The sequence below is a fragment of the Rhyacophila brunnea genome, unplaced genomic scaffold, assembly GCF_057557595.1.
Source record: "Rhyacophila brunnea isolate RB1 unplaced genomic scaffold, BYU_Rbru_1.0 scaffold_14, whole genome shotgun sequence".
Lineage (NCBI taxonomy): Eukaryota > Metazoa > Arthropoda > Insecta > Trichoptera > Rhyacophilidae > Rhyacophila > Rhyacophila brunnea.
In genome coordinates, this window is record NW_028232796.1 from 12,385,549 (window position 1) to 12,408,865 (window position 23,317).

Here is a 23,317-nt window from a genome sequence, read left to right on the forward strand (position 1 = left end):
ACCTGCAGCTCGTAGGTCACTTTTGTGGCACCGCTGCAGGGTGAGGGATGGCCGGCCACGTTGACGGAACCCTTAAGGCTGTGCCACGAGAGTACGAAGTGTCGCACTTTTTGGCCGCATCCGGAACACGTGTCCCAGCCACGTAGAGCGTCTCTTCGTGATTACCTCAATCACCGAAGGCTGCTGTGTCCGCTCACGAACTCGGGTGTTTGTAACGCGGTCGTACCAATGTACCCCTAAGATTCGGCGGAGACATCGATTCTCAAAGCTCAAAAGCCGAGACCCTTGAAGCTTAGTAAGGTGCCATGTCGTACAGCCACACAGGAGCACAGGTAGCACGCACCCGTTAAACAAATGACATGTGGTCCTTGCAGAATACAGCCTTGATCTCCATGCGACTCCAAGTTGGTTGAATGCAGACCCCGCCATACCCATGCGGATTTCAAGCGCACTAAAAATACCACCATTGTCGGCAACCGTGGCACCCAAGTATTTGAATCTAGACACAAGTTCGACGGGCAGACCGGAAACCCACAGAGGAGTGTCAGCGTCAATGCATGCAGCACTGCACATGGATTTGGTCTTAGCCACATTCAGATGAAGACCCACACGTTTCGAGTTCGCGGCGAGCCTATTCACATTTACCTCCAACTGTTCCATCGTCGAGTCAAACACGACTGTATCATCTGCATGCTTCAAATCGCACAGTCTTTCTTCGCATAGTTCGGTTGTGTCATCATGATGTAAGCGTATCCCACTATCGGGGCAAACCATCTTACGCATTATGAAATCCATCATGATGATAAAAAGAAAGGGGGGCAAGTACACACGCTTGCTTGACTCCTGACGTGATTTCAAAGAGGTCAGAGGACGTTCCAGCTACTCTCATGCAACACTCTGTATTGGTGTAGAGAGAATTTATCATGGCGACCAGTTTCCGTGGGACATCTTAGCCTGGCAGAATTTGTCACAGAGATTCACAATGAGGGCTGTCAAATGCCTTTTCATAGTCCACGAAATAACAGGCGACAAGTATATTCATCTCTCGATACTGTTGCAGGAGGCAATGGTGAGCTTAAATATACTCCGAGCAGGACTCGCATGACTTTTTGGCGCCCTATCATACAAATATATTAATATATTATTATGTTTGCAGACACGCTTTATTTATTATGCTACAACACCAACACATCCTATTGAGACTTTGGTGAATTCTGTTTGGTGATTATGCACACGATTGTATGAATAATTAGTTCTAGATCGGAAATTTTAAACGCTTAATAAGAATATTCGGGTCCGGTATAAGGAATATACCTGGAAAAGTGCGAGAGCTGTAATTAAAGCAACGGGAAGCTATAAGTACCTAATAGACGAGGCAAATGTAGAAGTCACTGGCACCTACTAGATTGTATTAACCCCAACCCCTCCCTCTGCCACTTAAATTTAAAAAAAAATATTATAGATATTCTTTTCAAATGCTCCCCCCCAAACCATTTTTCTTTTGTGAATAATTTTGAATCTCTTTCACATTTTTTCCCCGTCCAAATTCATAGTTTAAAAGCTTTTTTGCGCCAATGAATTTAAAAATTTCGTTTAAAATAAAAGTCGAGAAGTTTACATAGGTCATCGGGGAAAAAATCATGATATATTATCTCTTTTTTTGTATTACGGATCGATTATGAGATATTTTTATCGGTAGCATAATACTTACTACGTTGGCAGCGCTACTTTCGAATCTCATTTTTTTTCATCTCATCGATGGTTTCTTGAGAAATTAGAATCTCGAAATTTCTGAAAAAAATCTCGAGAAAAAAGAATCGATTTTCTCATTATTTCTCTAGAATTTTGGAGACGAGAAATATCATTCACAACATTGATGATAACATAACTGTTTGAAGAAGTGCTGGCACTCTCTTCGTCCTGGAAAAAGCTACAATATTGTTAGAATTAGGTGACGAAATTTCGAAAAAAAGTTGATCTCCATAATTGGCACAGCGTTCGTGAGGACATATTATTATTATCCAGTCCGTTTTTAGTATTATCTACTTCCTATGCGTTATACTTTATCGTTATACCTACTCAAAATCAAAGATACCGATCAAATGTCTTTATAATAAGAAAACACTACTGTATCGTAGTTAAATAGGTACATCAGCTCAAAACTTGTCCCATTTACTAAATACCTACTTAGAGTGTACATATACCTATGTTGAAAATCATGTTTAATGATCGCGACAGTCAATTTTCACATAACCTTAGACTTAGACAATCATCATTCTGTTCTATTGTTTCATTGTTGATAAACCAAAGGAAAAACTCACATTTCGCAAAAAGTCAAATTACCTTCATCAAACATTCTCAACGCATTCGCTAATAAAATTAAAAAAAAAAAAACATTGGAAGACTTTGTATAATTTCGCAAGACTGTCTCTTCATCGATCATAATAATTACTATTATGGTTGTTGCCGTCACTGAAAAACAGCGTTTCTCAAATCGGTTCCGCGGAAACCCAGAGTTTCGCGATCCTCACTGATTTTTGTGGGATATGGTTTAGACCAGTGGTTCTTGTTCAATAGCGACCCTAAGTTAGGTTATCAGGGTAGCCAAAAGAAAATAATATATAATATCTTTCATATTAAAATAAGTACCTACCCAATACCAAAGTAACGATACATTACAATAATATACTTACAAAAATCATTTTTGAGTCAATTCACTGCATCTCCAAAATAACAGTTTTTTGGTAAGTATTCAGAATTCGGTAAAACTATACTTCTTACTAACTTCTTCTTCTAACTTTTACATAAGATATCTTCAAATATATTTCGTTTACAAATAACATTTAATTTCAATTAAGTACCAAGTAATTAATTTTTATCAAAAATCGAATAATATTATTACCAGGGCTCGAAATGGACCGGAGCACACCGGAGCGCCGTTCCTGTTCGTGAAATCGGTAAAATTATTGCTCCGTCTCGTGGAAAAAAATAATTTGACCTGAGCTAGATAGACCATATATTAGAAAATCTAATACACTTATTTTTATAAAGTACGCACAAAATTTGATAATTATGTAAATATCTTAAGAAAACTGTCGAGCGCTCCGGTTCGCAAACTTTTCAATTTCGAGCGCTGATTATTATATTTAGGTGTCGGACGATTCGGCGCCGCCAACTGGGCGTCAGAATAACTGGACGACAGGACTACTGGACGAATGACAACTGGGCGCCGCACAGATGAAAGATATGCCCGAAGAAATATGTGTACTTTACGATTTGAACCAGCAATAATAATAGACAAGAAAGTCGAATACGAAGTATCGACACCTGTAATAAAGCAGGTTTTCTGGTTGTTGAAAAGAGTTGTCTCTCTCGAGTTTTTATATTCCATCCTAGCACTAAACTGAGACAATATTGTGCAATAATATTTTTAATTAGTTGATATCTCGCTAGCTATGTTCCATAGAACGTTCGATTGGCACAATATCGGATAATCCTCAATAATATCAACCAAACAGCTAACAAAATTAGGGATATATATTATCTTTTTGACATTTATCTTCTTTACGGAAAAGGGTAGGTACTGGCACTGCGGTCCTAATACTATAACTATAGGTACACGTTCTGGATACTGTTTTAAACTAAGAACCACACAGGGGGAAGGGTCCTCAGGTCTGGAACGAAAAAAAAAACACAAAAATGTAGGTGAATAAAATGTTAGGCCTACCGCGCACGAACCTATTGGCTTTGAATGCGCGTACCAGCCCCATTTTTTTAGTTTCTTTCTTTATAAATTAATAATATGTACTTAAAACAGCTTGATAATCTATACAAAACCTATATATATATATATATATATATATATAATAAGCTCTACAAAATCCATTATGACGTTCCTTATCATAGCGCGTCCGCCATTTTTCGGTGCGGACGCATATCTTCAGTGCGCGCGCATTGCCTCCGATGTATATCACGCCATGCGCGCTGAAACATACTGGCCGGTAATAAATTGGATCATGCGCGAGCAAACCAACGATTGTCCGAATACTACCGGCCGGTTATGTAATCGTCCATGCGCGGTAGGCCTTAGTGTTCTTCTTCTCCGTCGGAACGTCATGACTGAGGATCGTAGAGTAGCCTTAGCAGCATAGTAAGTAAATCTACGTCAATATTTTTTTGAACTGAGCTTTCAATTACAGCCAATTCAATATAATAACCTCAATATATTATATTATTATTTCCTCTCAAAATCTAGTAGAAACTCGTAATTTCATTCGCATATCTTATAAAGATAAAGCTAACTGAATATACCTACTTAAAATGTCACCTGCAGTGTTAATTAACGTATAATAAAATAACGCAATGTCGCAGCAACTCGTAGGCCAGTGTATAGATCTACCATCATAAATTGGCATTTCAGCGAGGGCGCTAGTATGACATTGAGAATATTACCATAACTAACAAAAAAAATGGTAATTTATAATTTTTTATTGGTAGTAGATTTCTGTACAAATATTATGCAATCCATAATTCGAGAAACATGTTGTAAAATTAAATGGCATTTGTAACAAATTTATCCTCGATAGACAATTTTAGTTTCAAATTCGACCGGCTGCCAACTTACGATGGTAGATCTTTAAGCATATTATGTAGTTATGCCTACAGTCCAGCTATTCATCGCTACTAAAAGTGCGGAGTGTCTGAGTATGGGGAATGTACACGAAAGACGTGCGTCGTCTAGATTTTCTTAACCCTTCCGCGGCTGTAAAAATCATTAATAAATTATATTACACCATTTTTACTAGAAAGCGAATTTTAAATCTAATTTTTAAGTAGGTTCTGAGATATCCCGGGTCCTGTGGCTAGCTCGGTATGTTGGTAGGACCCGGGATTCACAAAAATTAAACTAAATTAAAATCTGTTTCACTGTAGGATTAATTAATGAAACTCGTTTTATTTTGGTCGATTTATATTCTTAGGTTACTCATGTTAGTTGTTACACTTCCAAATGTTTTATGCTCTTAATTTTAGTTTCGTTATTAATAATTATTATCGTTCATGACCTTTCACTCCGTATCCCATTTTGCACTTCCATGCTCGATTATGTATTTTTTTTACTCCCGAGTCGTGAGTAGGGAATCCAATCCCGAGCCAAAATTCTGATCCCGGGATTTCGGGATTACAATTTGACAATCCCGGGATCCCGGGACTGGTCCCGGGATTGACATTTTTTGTTAATATACAATTTTTATATTTACAAAAAACATTGATAAAATCGGTCAAAAATAAAGCTAGTACCTATAATTCATACAATTTAAGACATTTATTGTTAATATTTTATACGTCGAATCTTGGAAATACACAAGTTTAACGGAGTAAATAATATTGTAATTTAAATAATAATGTGAATTTAATAGGAGATTGCTGTTTCTGATAGTAAAGACTTGATGAATGGATTAGCGAGATTTAAAATATTAAAGCAAATAATCATGGCGTACTTATGACCTTTCCGCTTCATAAATCTAATTAGTCAGACAAAAATTGAAACTGCCGTAAAACGTATGATATCATGATGGAATTACTTTGTTAAAAGTGCGAAGCATTGTTTTTTTCCAATCTTTCCATTTTTAATAATTTACGTGAAAAAATAAAATGAATCGGCAACCTACACATGGGTATAAATCAAATTTCATTCAAACTCAGTTTATTTCTAATGTAATTATTTTTTATTAAAAGTATTTTTTCTGTTATATTTTCGCTTTTATTTTATTTTCCATAAAAATTGATAAAAAAAATCAATCCCGAAATCCCGGGATTATGTTTATCAATCCCGGGATTCATAGGTATCGAAAATAGCTCGGGATTGGAATCCCTAGTCGTGAGGGCCGATGTTCACTCTTAAATGGTGACCCTAGACTCACTTTTTTGTATCGAACAGTGTTGCCATCCTTCCCTTACATGCTCCTTATTATACTTATTATTAAATCCTTTTGGCTTTCGTCTCTTTTATTCGGCAAATCACATTCTTCTCTGACATAATACTATTATTATTAAATACAATTCTTACGTGCTAAGTACATGTCGATCATTTTGACAGTTAATCAAGGAATTTTGGACGTGACATGTGACACACAGGTGACATGGTTACACCTAATAATTACGTAATTTAGACTATCGGGAGAGACCCAATAATCATGGGTGTAACAATTCCTACAGAAAGTATTTTACTTGACATGGTTTTTTTAATAATATTTAAAAAAAAATACATATTTAATAAAGTGACAAAATCACTGGTATTAATAAATTATTACACTCTATGTATTACAATAATAGTATTTGTATTCAATTTGTATTATTACTACAATTTGAAAAGTGAAAATGATATTATTTTGATTCAATAAAATATTAATTAACTTTTTGTAATAATTGTTTATATTTTCCCACGCTTCTCTATTCTTGTTTCATTAATAAGTTCACTGATACTTACACCCGTATTATAAAAAGATAGACACCAACCTGCTTACCTATAATACAGAAAATTATTTAACACAACAACATACAATGGATAATAATTATTAAATTATTTATTATATGTCGACCATATCCGATCCTACTAAGATCATATGGGCCTTCACTGAGTGGAGGTTTTTGTATTAACAGATTTTTGTTTTTACGAGAAATGGATGTTAGCCACTTGCTCAACCTATTAGGTCCATACTCTGACTCTACACAAATTGAAAAACAATATTATGACGTGTAGGTACTTGCCAGACCCAGGATTCGAACCTGGGACCCACGACGTTATAGGCCTTCGGAAGTATCCCACCTATTATTCGGTAATCATACTATCCTGTAATATGCGCGTAATAAATTATTATATTATCGACGTTTTCAAAAGAGAAAACTAGCAAATAAAAAATATGCGTTAAAAACCGTTTAATTTTTATTAAGACCCATTTAATAATTAAAATTGTCAGTTTGATGATTTGAATTTTAAATGATTTTTTGGAACAATTCAACGTACGAAAATATCCGAATTAACCTTGAGCTTCCAAGTATGGCCGCACGTGGCGTACCTATCCTATCTTACGTTTGATAGAACAATACAAATTTGTCGTTTACATAATGGAGGGTGCTAGACTTTATTCATTATTCAGACAATAACAATACAAAATAATGAAAGGAGTTTTACCTACCAATAAAACTCTTATTATTCATGTTGACTTTGAAGTCCTTGAGATAGGGTTTGGTCTTCCTTCTTCGCGTGAGGTTGTATTCTACTAATTTATTTTCCTTTTTCTTGTCGTTGGTCATTCCTCCCTTTTTATTTAGGTAAAACTCCTTTCATTATTCGAATTTGACTTTGAAGTCCTTGAGATTTCTGTTTGTTTATCACCTGGTGTTTGGTATGCCAAATTCCTATATGTGACAATGATTCATTGACGAGATATAGACCATCGTGCCGTTCAATGTATAGGGTTGAATAGAGAAGTTAATGGGTTCCTTTCTCCTTATGATGGTGGTGTGTCCATCGTTCTCTGGTAGTAGTCGTGAAATGTCAACTCACCAGTTACCTCTCTCTAGGACAGGGGGGGGCAAACTTTTTGGATGGAGGGCCAAATTCAAGAATTCAAAATGAGCGGCGGGCCGCAAGTTAAATACCATTTTTAGATATACACTATTTATTATCACGAAAAATAAACATTACAAAAAAATTAATGAGAAGAATGAAACTATTGTACATTTTTTTTTAAATTCAGGTGTTTGTAGTTGATATTCTCAAAACTGCTTGTAAATGGGCATCGAAGATATTTGATCGTAAAGAATTTTTATTGAGGTTCATGATCGAAAATGTTTGTTCACATAATATATAGGTTGATCCAAAAATAACGAACATTTTTCTTGCATAAAAAGTTGGTCGAATTTGTCTGAATTAAGGGCATTGTAAAATTTGGAGGTTTCTTCACGACGATGCGATTCTCTTAAATCAGTGTCACACAGCAGATCAATAATCTCAAGTTGTAGCTATGTCGGTACACTATCAATATCTATTGAAAATGGATCGCGTACCTACTATTGCTAAACACATTTTAATCTATTGTCAATATTTTTTAAAAACTTATAAAAAAGTTATTCGTAATCAGAAGTACAATTAATGATGGCGGGCCGCAGTTTGCCCCTCCCTGCTCTAGGATATCATCTATCGGGTATTTTTACAGTTTAAGGAAGTCTCCGCTGATCGGAAACTGCCTGGTGGTTCTTGGACCCCTGCTTCTAATAGTACTGACCTTATCCAATTCCCTATAACTGCCCTGGTGGCTGGTTTTGGTGGTCCTCTTGAAGATATAAATAATTCCTAAATATTTCCACCTTCCTCTCTCCTTGGGTTTCACACGCAGACGAGTTTTCGTAACCAGAGTACTGGGTCGATGTTCTGACACGTAGAAGTCTTAGCTTCTATTCCGGTTAACGATGCTTGGCGGTGTCTGTCTTTGCACCAAACATTGGCCATATAATTATGTGGTCACCTTTATCCACTAATCCATTGTCTACTATTACTGAGTAGTGTGAGGTCATGAACCCTTCGTCCCGATGCGAGAAGCAGCCGAGTAGCTGTCCTGCGAGACGTTTCGTATAGGTTGTACTCCACCGGTGTTGTTTTCCTAAGATGATCTACCACTCGTCTTGGATCCCAAACCGGTAGTTTAACGGGTTTGGATTTATGTACTGAAATTGCCTTTAACATATTGTGTTGTACCTACTACCACGTTGCCGCTGATATCTCCAATGATCATCGGTTTGCAAAATGTGGCTATGGCTGACTTATTCACCAGGATGGTGTTGTACGACAAACCCTCCTTGTTGTGTAAATAGCCTAGGTATCTGGCCAATTCCATTGGTTGAGGGCTATTATGATCCATTAGGTTCATCCGTATCTACTAGTGTCGTATGTAGGTGAGTGATATTGTATAAGGAGGTACTATCGCCCATCGTCGTAAGTCCGCTCCCCAAAAGCATTATTTCCAGCTCGGTGCCACTAGTAAGTACTTCCCTTTTGCTGAGTTCAGGTGCGCTAGGACTCGTGGAAGTAAGTTTGGTGGTGGAAATATCCATGCCAGTCTAAAGTCCCATACTTGGCTGAAGGCGTCGTGAAACAGAGCGCCACTATCTGTAACGTCTCGTGAGACGTAAGTTGCAACAAAATGTGCTGTTTCTCTTGCGAATAAATCCACCTCGGGAACTCCCCATCTTTGAAACAGGGGATGGTTGCGGTGTTGATAAGATGCCATTCGGGAATGAGTTGTCTGCGGGAGAGATGATCTGCCACGCAGTTGTACTTTCTGCGGACAGGTATTGCGCAGTAAGCGTGATATTGGCTCGACTGGTAAATACTAGGATCTGTCGGCAAAAGTTTAAGAGGGTGACAGACTTTGTGCCGCCCTCGTTGTTGATGTATACCACCACTGTTTTGTTGTCTGTCTGCAGAAGCAGATCTGATCCTTTGATTGCTTGTACCCGAGATTGAATTGCAGAGGGAACTGCAAACATTTCTTTCCTGTTGGAATGCCATGCCATGCCAACTGGTCTTGTTTCCACGTACCTGATAGGCAGTGTTCATTCAGTTGGGCTCCCCAGCCTGTGTAAGATGCGTCTGTCGTCAGGAAGTGATTAAATGTCACTATGTGTGTGTTCTGTTGGACCTGTGGTGGGATTGTCGCCAATTGGTGAGGATGGGACCTCGACAATATTGATGACTGGAGCTTTGTAGCCGTCGGCAATGCAACCTTCCTCGTGGAGGTAGGATGCGAAGTTGAGTCGCCCCAGAAGGGATTGAACATGTGCCTGCCTGAGAGACCAATTGTCTTTTTGTACCTGCGTTGTGTCAACTCTGAGGATCCTATCGCCTGGAGCCAACACATGATGTTCTGGTGGGCCTGTGGTGGGATTGTCGCCAATTGGTGAGGATGGGACCTCGACAATATTAATTACTGGAGAGTTGTAGCCGTCGGCAATGCAACCTTCCTCGTGGAGGTAGGATGCGAAGTTGAGTCGCCCCAGAAGGGATTGAATATGTGCCTGTCTGAGGGTCCAACTGCCTTTTTGTACCTGCGTTAGCAGATGATGACGGAGTGCTACACACTTCTCCGGCGACAGGAACCTCCGATTGTTGTGTGTGTCCCACTTGATGTCCAGGAACCCTCATTGTTGACTTGGGATCAGACAGGATCTTTTTATATTTATTATCCACCCTAAAGACTGTAGGAAGGTTATCCTGTATTCCACCTGAACCGAGACTGTTTCTCGGATTGGTTGGCTACTAAGAAGTCGTCTAGGTATTTGAATATTCTCAGCCATTTTTTCGTAGGCGTTCGGCGACCCAATTGGTCAAGGACGCAAACATAATCGGAACGGCTGACAGCACGAACGGGAGACACGTGAATTGTAGGAGCTCCCCTCGGTAGGCTAGTCCGCTAGTCGAACGAATCGACGATGTTGAGAAGCTATGTGTACCTGGAGGTACGCCAGGCTTAGATCTATTATTACTAGCCAGTCTTCTTTTTGTAAGAAGGCTGGAACCTTGTAATGGTGAATTAGTTTGAGTGGCGTTGGCTGTAGAAACGCATTCAAATGCTTTCGGTCGAAAACAGGGCCAAGGATCCTGTCTTGTTTCTTGATCAGAAACAGGGTTGAGAGAAAACTGGGGGTTCGACCCGCTTCTTCTAGAACCCCTAAGTTCTTTAACTCCTCGATCTGGAGAGTGACCTCTGCTGATTGTCGCGTTTGAAATTCTTTCCGTAAAAGTAAAGAAGGACTTACCAATGGTGGTTTCCGCACATGTATGCGGGCTCCGGCTATCATTTTTACCAATGTTGGTGGAGGGCACCCTCCGCCATCCAGACTCCCAGAAAGTCTCTTAGGTAGTTGGTCGTCCAGATGCGGTCACCTCTGCTTGGAGTACGGACACTTGGTAGAGCCTCTACCTCCCCTGGAGAACTCCCTTTCCACAGGACGTCGCCCTTTGGGAGTACCCCGGCCATAATGTGAGTTCAAGGGACTCTGAGCTCAGAGAAATCTTTGATAGTGCCTCCCGAGTGAAGGTATCCTTCACTGAGGACAAAATCACCTGGCGCTGAGCTTGTATAATCTCGGTGAGGATCTGAGTCATGCCCACGCAAATTTTATTAAGCGTTGTCCCCAAAACCCTCTTCGATTTTTTTTTACAGGCCTATCGCTGTCATGATGTTTTGAGGATTGGTTGCCCAATCCACTAACCCTTGCATAGCCTTCCAGAAGCTGTCCCGTTAGGTAAACATCGCATTCTGGAGGACCGCGATGGTCCTCTCCGTCAGATGGTTAGCTGATGACGAGTGGTCGTACCGACGCAACTCCTCATTGAGCCCTAACTCTATGAACGTAGGGGCCCGCCAAGAATTGTTTTTGGGCATTGTGCCAATCCCTGCCGGTCCTCCTGCTGAAATTAGGTACGTAACTAGGATACCTCAAACATCAGCATCTTAATTCTTAATCGATGCTAGTACGTTGAACTTTTCCTCCTGTGACAGTTCTGCTTCGCCGTCAGCTGGTGTCCATTACTTTAGAATATCCTCCTCACGGTCATTCAGATGTTGCGCCATAATCACTGATCACTTAACGTTCGTCCAAGATATTTTATTTTGATAGTTAGAACGAAATGTCAGACGCTACATCTAAACAATAAAGAAGCCAAATCCAGAATGACAAAGGAATCCCAAACTCCCTACATAAGAAAGGGACGCGCGGGTATGACCAGTAAATAAAAAGAGAGGAATGACCAACGACAAGAAAAAGGAAAAAAAATAGTAGAATATAACCTCACGCGAAGAAGGAAGAGCAAACCCTATCTCAAGGACTTCAAAGTCAAATTCGAATAATAGGTAAATAAATAATCAATCAAATCAAGGGTCAATACGAACGAGGTGGTACCTGAATCATTCCGACGATTACTCACGACGATTGTTGAATCGGGTTGGGTCTGCGAGCATAGATAATAATATATACCTACGTAATCTGCGAGTCTGCTGGTGTAATTAAGCCTTAATGACCGTCCAACCCCTTTGCATTTTTCTTTATTTTATTTTGTAGGTAGAGTATTATCTAGAAAACTATTAAATCTATGAAATATTTTAAATGAGTCTTTTCATTATAATCATGAAGCTATGTCTGAATGAAATTAATTATTATTGCCCTAATCCTTCTTTTCAGCGGTCCATTTACCTGGATCGCCCAACTTTGAAATTTCAACTTTTTTTCAGTTAGCCTGTCTATGGTAAAAGATAATGTCGATTTCCAGTACGTCCACACTACACTGCTGAAGTCTATAGTCTATGGCTGAAAGCATGTGTTTTTAAATTTTGACAGATTGGAAAATGACGTTTTAGGTTTGACGTTTTTATTTCATGGTTATTTAATTTATTTACCTAAATACAAAATAAAATCGTTTTTTCGATGGATTTCGCTCGCAAACAATTGGAAAAATATGGATGGAGTGAAGGTTTGTTGTGTGACGATGTATTATGATTTCATCTGAAAGAGTACACAAAAAAATGTGGCAAGCATGATTATAATATTATTCAATAAAATTATTTTAGGCAAAGGCTTAGGAAAAGCTGAAGATGGAATACAGAAAGCCATCAAACCAAAGCCAAAACATGGACAAGGTGGAGTTGGCCATGATATTGCAGATGAGTTCACCAATCACTGGTGGCAAAAAGTGTACAACAACGCTGCTGATAATATTGAGGTTATAAGAATATTATTATACACATACGAGTGATGAAAGATTCGCAAGCTAGATGAACTAGTTTTTTTAAAATCTATAACTCTATAAATAAGGGACGGCTCTTGTATAGGAGCAAATGTGCACTGATCTCCCAAAGTATTATGTAATAATATGTACGTATTCAAATACCTACATATTGTAATAATTAATTATTGTAAAATATCTTTAATTTGTCGCCCGTCCGCTACGCGCATCCACGTATCCACGTACGTATTTCTGGCGTATTTTAACCGGCCGCTGAGCTGGATGCCTGCATACATGTACGTCTTTCATAGTATTTGTTGAATGTTCGAAAGAGGATCTGTGCTGCCCGACCGTAGACGATTTTTTTTTGCATGCTGCCGATATGTACCTCACTGAACGTACAATTTTTACCTTGCTTTGTGCAATGTCCTCCCTCCTAGTGCTTCAAGTATAACCAACAGATGTCGCGATTTACTGGCGCGTTTATAATAATATTATTGTACGTACGTATGAAGTAGGTAAAAGGTTCCCGCGCAGTATTTAAAAATACTAGGTATATTATTATTTCAAATGTTATGAGGTAAATGCTCCGTTGTGTGATGCGCCATGTTAATATTGAATCAATCAAAATATCGATTAGAGTAATATTGTGATCATTAAGTTAGGTACAGCTATCTCACCATATGAATACGATTTTATAATTATTTTCCATTTCAAAATTAAACAATTACTTTAAACTAAATAATTTTAATATAAATCTACAGCAAATTAAGTCAGTAACATAATACATAAAATATACCTACTTATACTTACTATTATTTTTGACGTTGAATGTCTTTCAAATCAGTCCCATTTGGAGTGCAATTCTGGAGTTGAGGTGTACAAAAGTAGTAAATTTTTAACACAAGTGATATCCCGTTGGAAAGTTAATGATCCATGCCTAGTATTTACAAAAATGATACAGCGCGTATATGAGAATAATGTGGGATGACAATCATGTGGATTTTGCGGCTTTTCTCAATGACACATGTCTAAAATACTTACATCAGTTACGATTTATGGAAGTTACGAGTGACAAACGTGGTAACTATGTCGGCATATATGAAGTGTAATTAGGTACAATAAAAATCGAAAAAGGTGTGTAGGTACCTACTTATTGCCTTTTGCATCATACTTATCATACCAGAGGCTTGAACTTTGTAACTTTGGCAACAAAAAAATGCTGTCCGTGAATGTAAGCGTCGTTTAGCATACGCCTACCTCCACCACGAAGGCTATTACAGATTTTTTTTCAATACCATGAAAAGAAAAATGCATGTCTTTTTTTGCACTCCCTAATTTTATTTTCACCGGCCGCCACTGAAATAAAGGATTGAGGTTTTCCTGTTAAAATAACACTACTTTTTCTTTTTACGAATGAATCACAATAGCTGAACAGTATATAATAGCGCATGTAAACATGCATGGATTTACTGCCACCAATAGTGTGTAAATTAAACTATCGCGATAATAACTGTTTACACTCAAAAGTGCTGACTGTCACCAATCTCATTCTTCAAGCGTAAGCGAGACGCGTTGTCATTTTATGGTGCTATTTGATAGGTTGTGAAAATTGGTAAATGTCAAAATGCTCTACACCAGTTTATATTTTTTTCCGGCAGCTTCGCCACTATTCTACTGCGCAGGAGCAGATATCGTATAAGTTCCAATTATCGCCTGAAAACTCAGAAACTGCTGAATTTTTTGATCCACGCACATTGTAATCTTGCAACTTGCATGATAAGACGTACTGTCAGCAGTAAATTCATGCAGGTGTCAACGGGCTATTAGTTTCCGCAAATTTAGTTTTTTAGTCGATAGCTACTTTGGTTGTAATACCTTGTGGAAGACTATAAGCGGATTGCATTTATTTATCTTCTTTATTATGTCTCTTGTTTGTCAGAATTCATGGATTCAGGTGTTTTCTCCCGTTACTAAATTGTAGACATTTAGGTGATTTATCTTCCTTGTTATGTGAAATTGTAATAAGATTATTGACAAGTTGAGTACTGTTTTATTATATTTTTAAAATATTAAATAATTGAGGTCATTATAAGAATAATTTTTTATGTGTACAGCTTCATTAACTCTGAGTTGCCAACTAGTCATTTTTCTTACCAGAGCTAGCATTTTTTAGTCTTTTGATTTGTAAAAATCGCATCTGGCACGTAACATAAAAAATGCTAAACTACGTCTTTGTATTTGGCAAGATGAGTCGCCAACTGCTCAGTAATGACGTCAAAAATGTGCTACATTAAAATCGATATAACTTCTGAAGAAATAAGTATAATAACACAGAAATCATACCACTGTATAGACAAAGATGTCCTCTGAAGAAAGTTGGGGGACAACAGGATCTGATAACTGTGCTCTGGCAGTCATTTTATGCTCATAACTTCGTGAAATCTTATCTGATCCAGACATTTACACTGCGCTTTTTAAACTATTCGTTCCCTCAATAAATATAATGAATTCAAAAATTTCTTTCGCTAATTTCAGTGTCGGTAAGCATTATTTGTACACCTTTTCTTTGCAGGTCAATAAAAATCAGAAGGGAGAGATTGAAAACTTTTCTACAAAAAAAGGAGAATCGATCAACATTACAACGAAAACATGGGTTAAGCCGAAGCGATCCAAAAATAAAAAGCTTTCTACCACTTCCAATGCGACAAATGATTACCTCGACAAGTTTATAAATCGAGCAACTCTGACGAATGGCATAACGCTCGTCGAAAACACCAAGTCTTACAATGATAATGACTCATCGGATTCTGAAAACGGTGGTGGTGTTATCGCATTACCCAGCATACAAAAATTAACAGATGAGGAATTGTTTTCAGCATGTGGAGGAAGAACTGCACACAAGTATTTATTTTGTTATTCCGTTTTATGTATTTGCTTTAAATTTTTTCCTAAAACTACAAACATCTTCTGTATGCTGTGTAGACTCGAATATAAGACCCTGAGTGAATAAATCAATCCAAGGACCACTAATGCATTCACTGATTTAAAACGACAAAGTGAAGGCATTCATAAAAAATTGGAGCTTAGGAAATCAAAATGACAAAAAAAAAAGTTCGCCATGTCTCTACTTTTAAATGATTTCTATGCCAGATATATTGAAGCAAACAAAAATCTATTTACTGAGTTCTTGGTTAGTTTTCTAATGCACTTTTCACATTATTTTATTGATAGCAATAAAAAGTCGCCTGCGGCGCTGCTTTGTTTCGGAACTATTAAATATTTTAAATATGTGGTTGAAAAATCCTGACCCGGGTGGTCCGCTTCAGGATGTGGGGTCCATGATAGAATCAATTTTTGTCAATGAACGAAGATGAATTTGGATTGACTACTATTGAAATTGATTGTGCTAATAAACAAGCACATTCGTCAAAAAATAATGTAATATAAGACGTTAATTACCCCACGTTTAATTTTTTGAAAATGCAGAAAATTATTGGTCACTCAACGCGTACTATATTTTTTGCCGAAATACTATAATTTTGAAGGCACTGTACTATAATTCCACTTTCAAAATATGGCATCAGTGAATCATATGAATATAGAAAATTGTATCATTGTTATTAGTTACAAATCTAGAACTGTTAAAAAATTATAGTTGTAGTTCCTTCAAGCGCCTTACGCAATTTGATCATTCATACCCATCTTACATTGATACACTGACCACATGGCTAACTTCTGACTGACGTTGTTTTAAAAGTTTAACATTATAACACAGTATTTTAAGATGAGGGAAGATACCTACGATATTATGATTGTTAATCAATGCTATGGGACTTTTTTATTTAGCACTACGCTGCTGGTTTCTGTCCTTTCGTAATTACTCAAATCCGCAAATAGCGTGGCTGTGGGTAAAATGTTGTGGCTAAAATTCATTCCGCAGTACTCTTTGTGGCCAAACTTTATAGATATACTGGTAGTATTTTAATGTATTATGCCCCTTGAATATAATAATTATTATTTAGATTTAGAAGAATCCTGTACATTTTTCAGAGGAGCGAGGCATGGAATTAAATCAAATGGCAAACTGTCCAGGATCAACGATCATGAAGACGGCTTTTTGGAAAAGATGAAAGCTATCTACAATAGTACTGAAAAAAAATCAACTAAGAAGAATATCGGAATTAAAAGTGTAAAAACTGATGAAGAACACAACTCTGAACAATCAAGTGACATTATCGAAAATGATAATAGATTAGATGGAATCAAATCCAATAAAAGGAAAAGGAAGCGTGATGTGATTGATGGTGACACAAAAGTAACTTTGTGTAATCCATCTGAATCAGTTGAAAACCAGAAAGAATTTAGAAAGAAGAAAAAGAAAAATCGTAATAAGCAATAAATATTTTACTAATGTACCTACATAATAAATTATATAAATATTTTAAAAGACGTATTATTAATTCTTAACCTGTTTCTTAACTTTTATTTTGTATATTTATATAAAAACTTAAAATATATGCTGATAAAGCTATAAGATATTCAGACCCTACGCACAAGTGCAAATGTTTCTTAAATAATCTACCCAAAATCAAACATGATAGTTTTTGTTGTAACTCTTTCCTCCATTATTTTCTGTGATCTAATCTGCTTCCGCTTCACGGTGGCCGCGCGGCTTGAGCGTTGGACTATCACGCCGTGGGTCTCAGGTTCGAATCCTGGGTCTGGCAAGTACGCATTGTTTTTCAATTTGTGTCTTGAGTCAGGGTATGGACCTAATAGGTTGAGCAAGTGGCTGACATCCATTTCTCGTAAAAAACAAAATCTGTTAATACAAACCTCTACTCTGTGGAGGCCCATATGATCCTGTTAGGATTGGAAATGGTCGAAAAAAAAAAAAATCTGCTTTCTGCCCAAAATTAAGAGCTTTTTATTTAGCTTTCCTTCCATATTTCTTATCAAATTTCAATGTGATTTACTTTTACTCTATAAAAGTAAAACAAAAAAATCATACTTACAAATTCCATTTAGCCCTGGCCGAATTTAAATTAGCAATACCCGATGCGGGTAGAAGAATAGTTTTCAATAAGACAATATTTCTCAGCTGGCACAATTTCCATTTGACTAGCATCAAGTAGAGTAGTTTGCGTGCCAAAGTCCTGAAAGAAACCTCGATAGTAAATGCAAGATATCCATCATAAAGGCCTCTAGAAAAAAATGTACCTACCTATTAGGTTTGATAGTTTTGTGGAAAAACAAGATAATAATGTTAAATGTTAGTCTATAGTGAAATGCGCGGAGAGCAAGAGAAAGTGATCCAATAGCTTTGATGTAATAATGTAAATCCGATTAAAGTAACCATAACAATAATCACATTACTCCTCCATGATCATGGCTAAATGACTCAATTATAAAATTATAGGCTGAGATCTAGGTCACAATGATGTACTCTTGTCATGAGGTATTAGCTATTATCTGGCTAGTGAAATTGGCATTCTATTGAAAATTTATACATGTTTCAAATTTTATATAGGTACCTAAATTATTTTAAACTAATTACGTTCTCAGTAATCACACCTTTTTATTTATTTTTTGTTACAAAATTCAAGTATCACTAATATTTATAATATTATTATCAAACACATAAATTATTCTACCATACTCATACTGGCCTTAAATTAAAAAAAAGAAATACAATATGTCAGCTACTCGACTGACAGCAGATGGGTTTCAAATAGTTCGCCAGAAACGCAAAGGAAAAACTAAAAGTAGAAAAACCATCTCTCCATTCGTTACAGGAGGGGTGTTTGTAGATTGTGCCATAAACGAAGAAACTGCCCTAAGGTAACGCCTCATCAGGACATTCAAAATCATTGTATATTTTGAGGTTATGTTAGATAACAATATCTAAATTTAATATTTTTGATGTTGTATTGACTAATTTTAAGTCAACCACTGACAGCTTTATTCGCTTCCCTGTCCAGTCGCTTTAGATAATTATTCTTGACTGGTTATTTGTTACGTACTTACACACGCATGACTTCACATTATGTGTAAAAAATCTAAATTGAATGTTGGTTCAATGATAATTTTCTGTAGGTACTTACCAAATACAGATTAAAAATTGTAGATATATTTTAAATATGACCAATTCGTGTGGGTAATTTTAAAGCTTAGTCGAAACCAGCATACATCTGTCCGCAAACAAGTATGCTTTATTGTATTTCACCGCGGACGGAATCAATTGCAAATGTATTGACAAACAAACCATACTTTGGAGAAAGTTTTTGCGGCTTGATCCGAAGTTGTTTAACACCTGCAAATTTGTACGATGTGGACTGCCTAAATGACATTTAATTTAATAGCAATGTTTACAGATGTCAACATATTATTGAGTTTCAAACAAATGATTATTCACGTACTCTATGTAGCGACATAATAGCTTTTTTACACATGCATGGATTTACTGGCGGCAGTACGTATTGTCGCAATTCTAACAATAAAATGCAAACGTAAACACGTATTATCATGCATGTTGCAAGACTGCATGCATGGATCAAAAAAATTTAGTGGCTTCTGAATTTCTATGCGAGATAATTGCAACTTGTATGACATTTACGCATGTGCAGTAGAACGATAGTGGCGAACCTGCCGGAAAAAATATGAACTACACTGTGCAGAGCATTTTGACGTTTACCAATTGTCACAACATGTCAAATAACATGCTTACGCTTGAAGAATGAGATTGGCGAAACAGTCAGCACTTTTTTATGTAAACAGTTATTATCGCGATAATTTAATTTTGGTGTCAGTAAATCCATATACGTGTACACAGGGAATAAGTTTACAAACCATTGTGGACTTTATTCTTGGACAAATATATGTATTGGTCTGGAATAGAATTGACTGTAAATGATGCAATATGACAATACGAGGCCACGTAATCTGCGAATTATCTTCGACTGATTAAACTTCACTAATCATTGTTACCAACCATTCGAAAGTATTTGAACTGTCAGTAGATATTTTCAAGCAATTACAAATTAAGACTTGGTGTACTGGTATGCTTATAAAAACATATATGTTTGCGTGGCATTGAGGATCCATATGATGGGTAAAAATTTTACATAGCGTCGCTATAGGATTGGTTTGTCGAATATCCGTTTTTGTCGAAATCGACCTTATAATGCAGAATGATTTTTTGTATCTAAATGGACCAGAACCATCTTTTCCTTTAAATTGTTTTGTAATGAATACAGCATTCATATGCTTTAAAAACAACAATTTAAATACATCCATGTATTTAAATATAGGATAATGAAATTTGTTTTTCGTCTCCTGAACATTTGAGATTTGGTCTATTCGACAAACCAATCCTACAGCGACGATAAACCATCATGAAATTTCTTGAGTACAAGATCAATCCTCAAATCTTCGAAATGTAGAATTAAAAATCATAATTATTTACATATTAAGTAGCAAGCTCACAAATTAGATACGTATTATACTTAATATATTATTATATTATGATAATCACTGATTTATCTTTTTTTTAAATTCCAGACGAATTAAAGCAGCGAGGGAAGATTTAGAAACGTCAGATTATTTCAAATCATTTCTCATAACATTAAATGAAAGTCTGAACGTTCTGACGCATTCAAAGGTCAAGGAAATATTGTGCTTAGGACTCGGCCACGTAGGTGAGTGTACCATATCGCGCTACCAGCTGGCTTTAGTGCTCTGTGTGAGGGATCATTTCAATGTCCAGTGCTCCCTGCATGACCCCATCTTTTATAGTGGAGAGTGCAAGATACTCAAAGACTTAGACTTTACTCTAATACCGGAGAATCAAGAAGGAAAGCACGCCATCGCTCCTGAAGGAATCACTATTGTATACTTACCTCACTGCCCCAAACAGCTGACAAACAATTTCTTATGGAAGAACTGGGGAACGTCTTTGAAGAATTGTGTCCTCATTTGCAACAGTTTTATGTCTCTTGTTGAGTCTCAATCACATAAAACCCTCGATGACAACGCTCCTTATATTTTAAATATATTCTCTTATATTCAAGAATTTAGTTTAGTGAATAGCTTTAAATATAATGACATATTCAATGACACATCTATTCATATATTCCCCGAGAGTTCTTTGAATCATATAACTGATAATTTTTGGACGAAAGAAGCGGAGGATCCAGTTTACGACGACGGAACTGAATTCATTACTGCAAACATAGTAAAAAACTTGCAAATTTAATAGTTTTTTTTGTGTTTAAATCGAAGGAAGATAAAATGGCGGCAGTATGCAATACGCCCACTTTGAGAATCATCCGCCAGCTACTCTCTGAAGTTAGGCGCACCAGCTCCGATAAGAAGTTGAAAGACTCCATTCTCGCGCAGTACATTCTGGCCGAGTGCAGGAAATACCAAACTACTGAATTGCAAACGTGCAAGGCGCAGGAGGAAGTTAAATACTTGGCACACACGTACCTCTGCTACTTGACAAGTAAACGGAACTATGACAAGATCAACGCCGAGTACTCCGGGAAGGGAGAAAGAACAGTCGCCGAGACGGCAAACCTCGTTGGATTCAAATTACCCAACGACCCCAAGTGATTCAATTTCTATCAGTAGTTTTTAATATCGATAGTCATATTATAGTTTAGATTTTATTGTTCCTTCACAAGCGAATAACCTCATTGTCATTTTTTTTTGTTTTAAATCTGAATCGATCAAAATAACCTTTGTGGTGAAAAATGTTTAATTCAAACTTGGTATAGAAACCATGGGAATAAAAAAATCTGTATACTTAATCATCAACTTTGAGTCAGCATGTATGTGTTACCTAGGTGGATAACATACCCAAAATACATTGATTAACGTAGTACATACGTATGTTTCCTAAAATTACTTTGTTTGACAAGTATAACATTGGAAGCCTTGAAGTGTTTACATTCAGCAATATATGGATTATGAGTTTATTTGAATGTCATATACATAATAGCAGTAATGATGTTCATATAACAATTAATTTAAGACATAAAATTTCTAAATTATCAATTTGTTGACCAACTGTATGCGTTTTACACAATGACATTAATATGGACGAAGCATCTGGAAATAAAAATGACACTCACTTTTTTGTCGGGTCTGCCGAATGGCATAATCTGTTCTAACGCCATTACAATAAAGGTGATATTGCTATAAATTCCCGATGCTTTTTGTTGAGTCTGCCGGACGGTTCGGTTCGAACGGTTCGCTCAAATGAACATTGACACTAGAAACACTGTTCTAACGCCATTACAATAAAAGTGATATTGCTATAAATTCCCAATGAGTGATATCGCATAATGGAAATTGCGTGACGTCTACCTATACATGTGTGAATGTCACTGTGCGTGAATTTACTTACTAGCTACTGTATTGAATGTGTTGTCCATTAATAATGTCATTGGTTTTACATGAAAGCATTACATGTCACTTGTCACTTGGATTTGAATCTTTTTAATAATTTTATGTTTTGATTTAAATGAAAAATTGAATGATATCTATTTTGGTCACTTCAACTATTACATACAAATACAATTAGTGAATATAAAAAACATGAACTTTATGTAATAGTTTTTGTCAATTTTTATTCAAAATGAGTTTGGTTCATGTGAGCATTTGTTAACCAAAGTATTACATATTGTGTAATTAATTCTATGTCAGTAATAAACTAACTGTAATAAACTATTAACAAAAATGCAATGCATTATAATGAAATTATACAAAACAAGTTTTATGTTAATTTAGGAACAAAAACTTATTTCATACCATATTATTTTTTGTTACTATCATCGGCATGTCAAATTTGTTTTTTTTTTTTTAATATTTACTGCAAACAAAAGACATATTTTGCATCAAATACTAAGGCAAAAAACAAATACTTACCCATTTATCTGTTTTGTTTGTCTTTTATTATTGATTGAATAAAAGTTTTAAACAGGTTTTAAAGTAGTTTTTTTTATTTTTTTTTTGTGGAATGATACATGGCACTTTATTATATATTAAAAAATTATCGAACTCTGGAAATTTATTGATGGAATATTGAAGAATTATTGCCGTTTATCTTATTTTGTGTATTCCTTCTCGATACACTTGGCTATGGTGTGGAGCTGCATGTTGCTGGTGCCTTCGTAGATGGTTCCGATTTTGCAGTCTCTGTAAAACTTCTCTTGGGGGAAGTCCTCTGTGAATCCGACACCTCCCATCCAGTCCACGCATTTCGATGTCAATTTTTGAGCTATTTCTGTAAAGACAAATCACTACTTTGTACAATAATGAAATTTACTTGAAATATGTAGATATTAGTTTAGTTTGCATGACTGGATTTCTTTGATTCAACAACTTAAGCGAAAACAGTGGGAGCATTATTGTTGGTACAAATACTTCATTTTAATCATTTTAAAAAAAAATTAAAAAAAATTCGGTTAGGTACATGTTCAAACACGCGCGTTAACATCATTTTACTCCCTACTTTAATTATAGTTT

General features: G+C 36.4%; 4 protein-coding genes across 4 annotated transcripts in view; 3 read left to right on the top strand and 1 right to left on the bottom strand.

Moving 5' to 3' along the window:
* The first annotated feature begins 12,379 nt into the window (after positions 1 to 12,379).
* Positions 12,380 to 17,234, top strand: LOC147075628 (G patch domain-containing protein 4). The gene is made up of 4 exons (XM_085941927.1): positions 12,380 to 12,532; positions 12,630 to 12,781; positions 15,360 to 15,688; positions 16,838 to 17,234. The coding sequence occupies exons 1-4, from the start codon at positions 12,487 to 12,489 to the stop codon at positions 17,184 to 17,186; spliced, it is 876 nt and encodes a 291-aa protein (XP_085798053.1). The 5' UTR covers positions 12,380 to 12,486; the 3' UTR covers positions 17,187 to 17,234.
* A 1,243-nt stretch (positions 17,235 to 18,477) lies between these two features.
* On the top strand, positions 18,478 to 21,180 carry LOC147075629 (SRR1-like protein). The gene is made up of 2 exons (XM_085941929.1): positions 18,478 to 18,628; positions 20,348 to 21,180. Exons 1-2 carry the CDS (start codon positions 18,483 to 18,485, stop codon positions 21,039 to 21,041), a joined length of 840 nt encoding a protein of 279 aa, XP_085798055.1. The 5' UTR covers positions 18,478 to 18,482; the 3' UTR covers positions 21,042 to 21,180.
* Positions 20,349 to 22,772, top strand: LOC147075630 (protein FMC1 homolog). Its single transcript, XM_085941930.1, has 2 exons — positions 20,349 to 20,484; positions 21,068 to 22,772. Exon 2 carries the CDS (start codon positions 21,077 to 21,079, stop codon positions 21,398 to 21,400), a length of 324 nt encoding a protein of 107 aa, XP_085798056.1. The 5' UTR covers positions 20,349 to 20,484; positions 21,068 to 21,076; the 3' UTR covers positions 21,401 to 22,772.
* Position 22,773: 1 nt separating this feature from the next.
* The window catches only part of LOC147075631 (short/branched chain specific acyl-CoA dehydrogenase, mitochondrial), a 28,639-nt gene continuing 28,095 nt past the window's right edge, over positions 22,774 to 23,317 (bottom strand). The window contains exon 8 of the mRNA XM_085941928.1: positions 22,774 to 23,075. Coding sequence (XP_085798054.1) covers positions 22,897 to 23,075 — 179 coding nt within the window. The 3' untranslated portion in view covers positions 22,774 to 22,896. The remainder of the gene's footprint in view (positions 23,076 to 23,317) is intronic.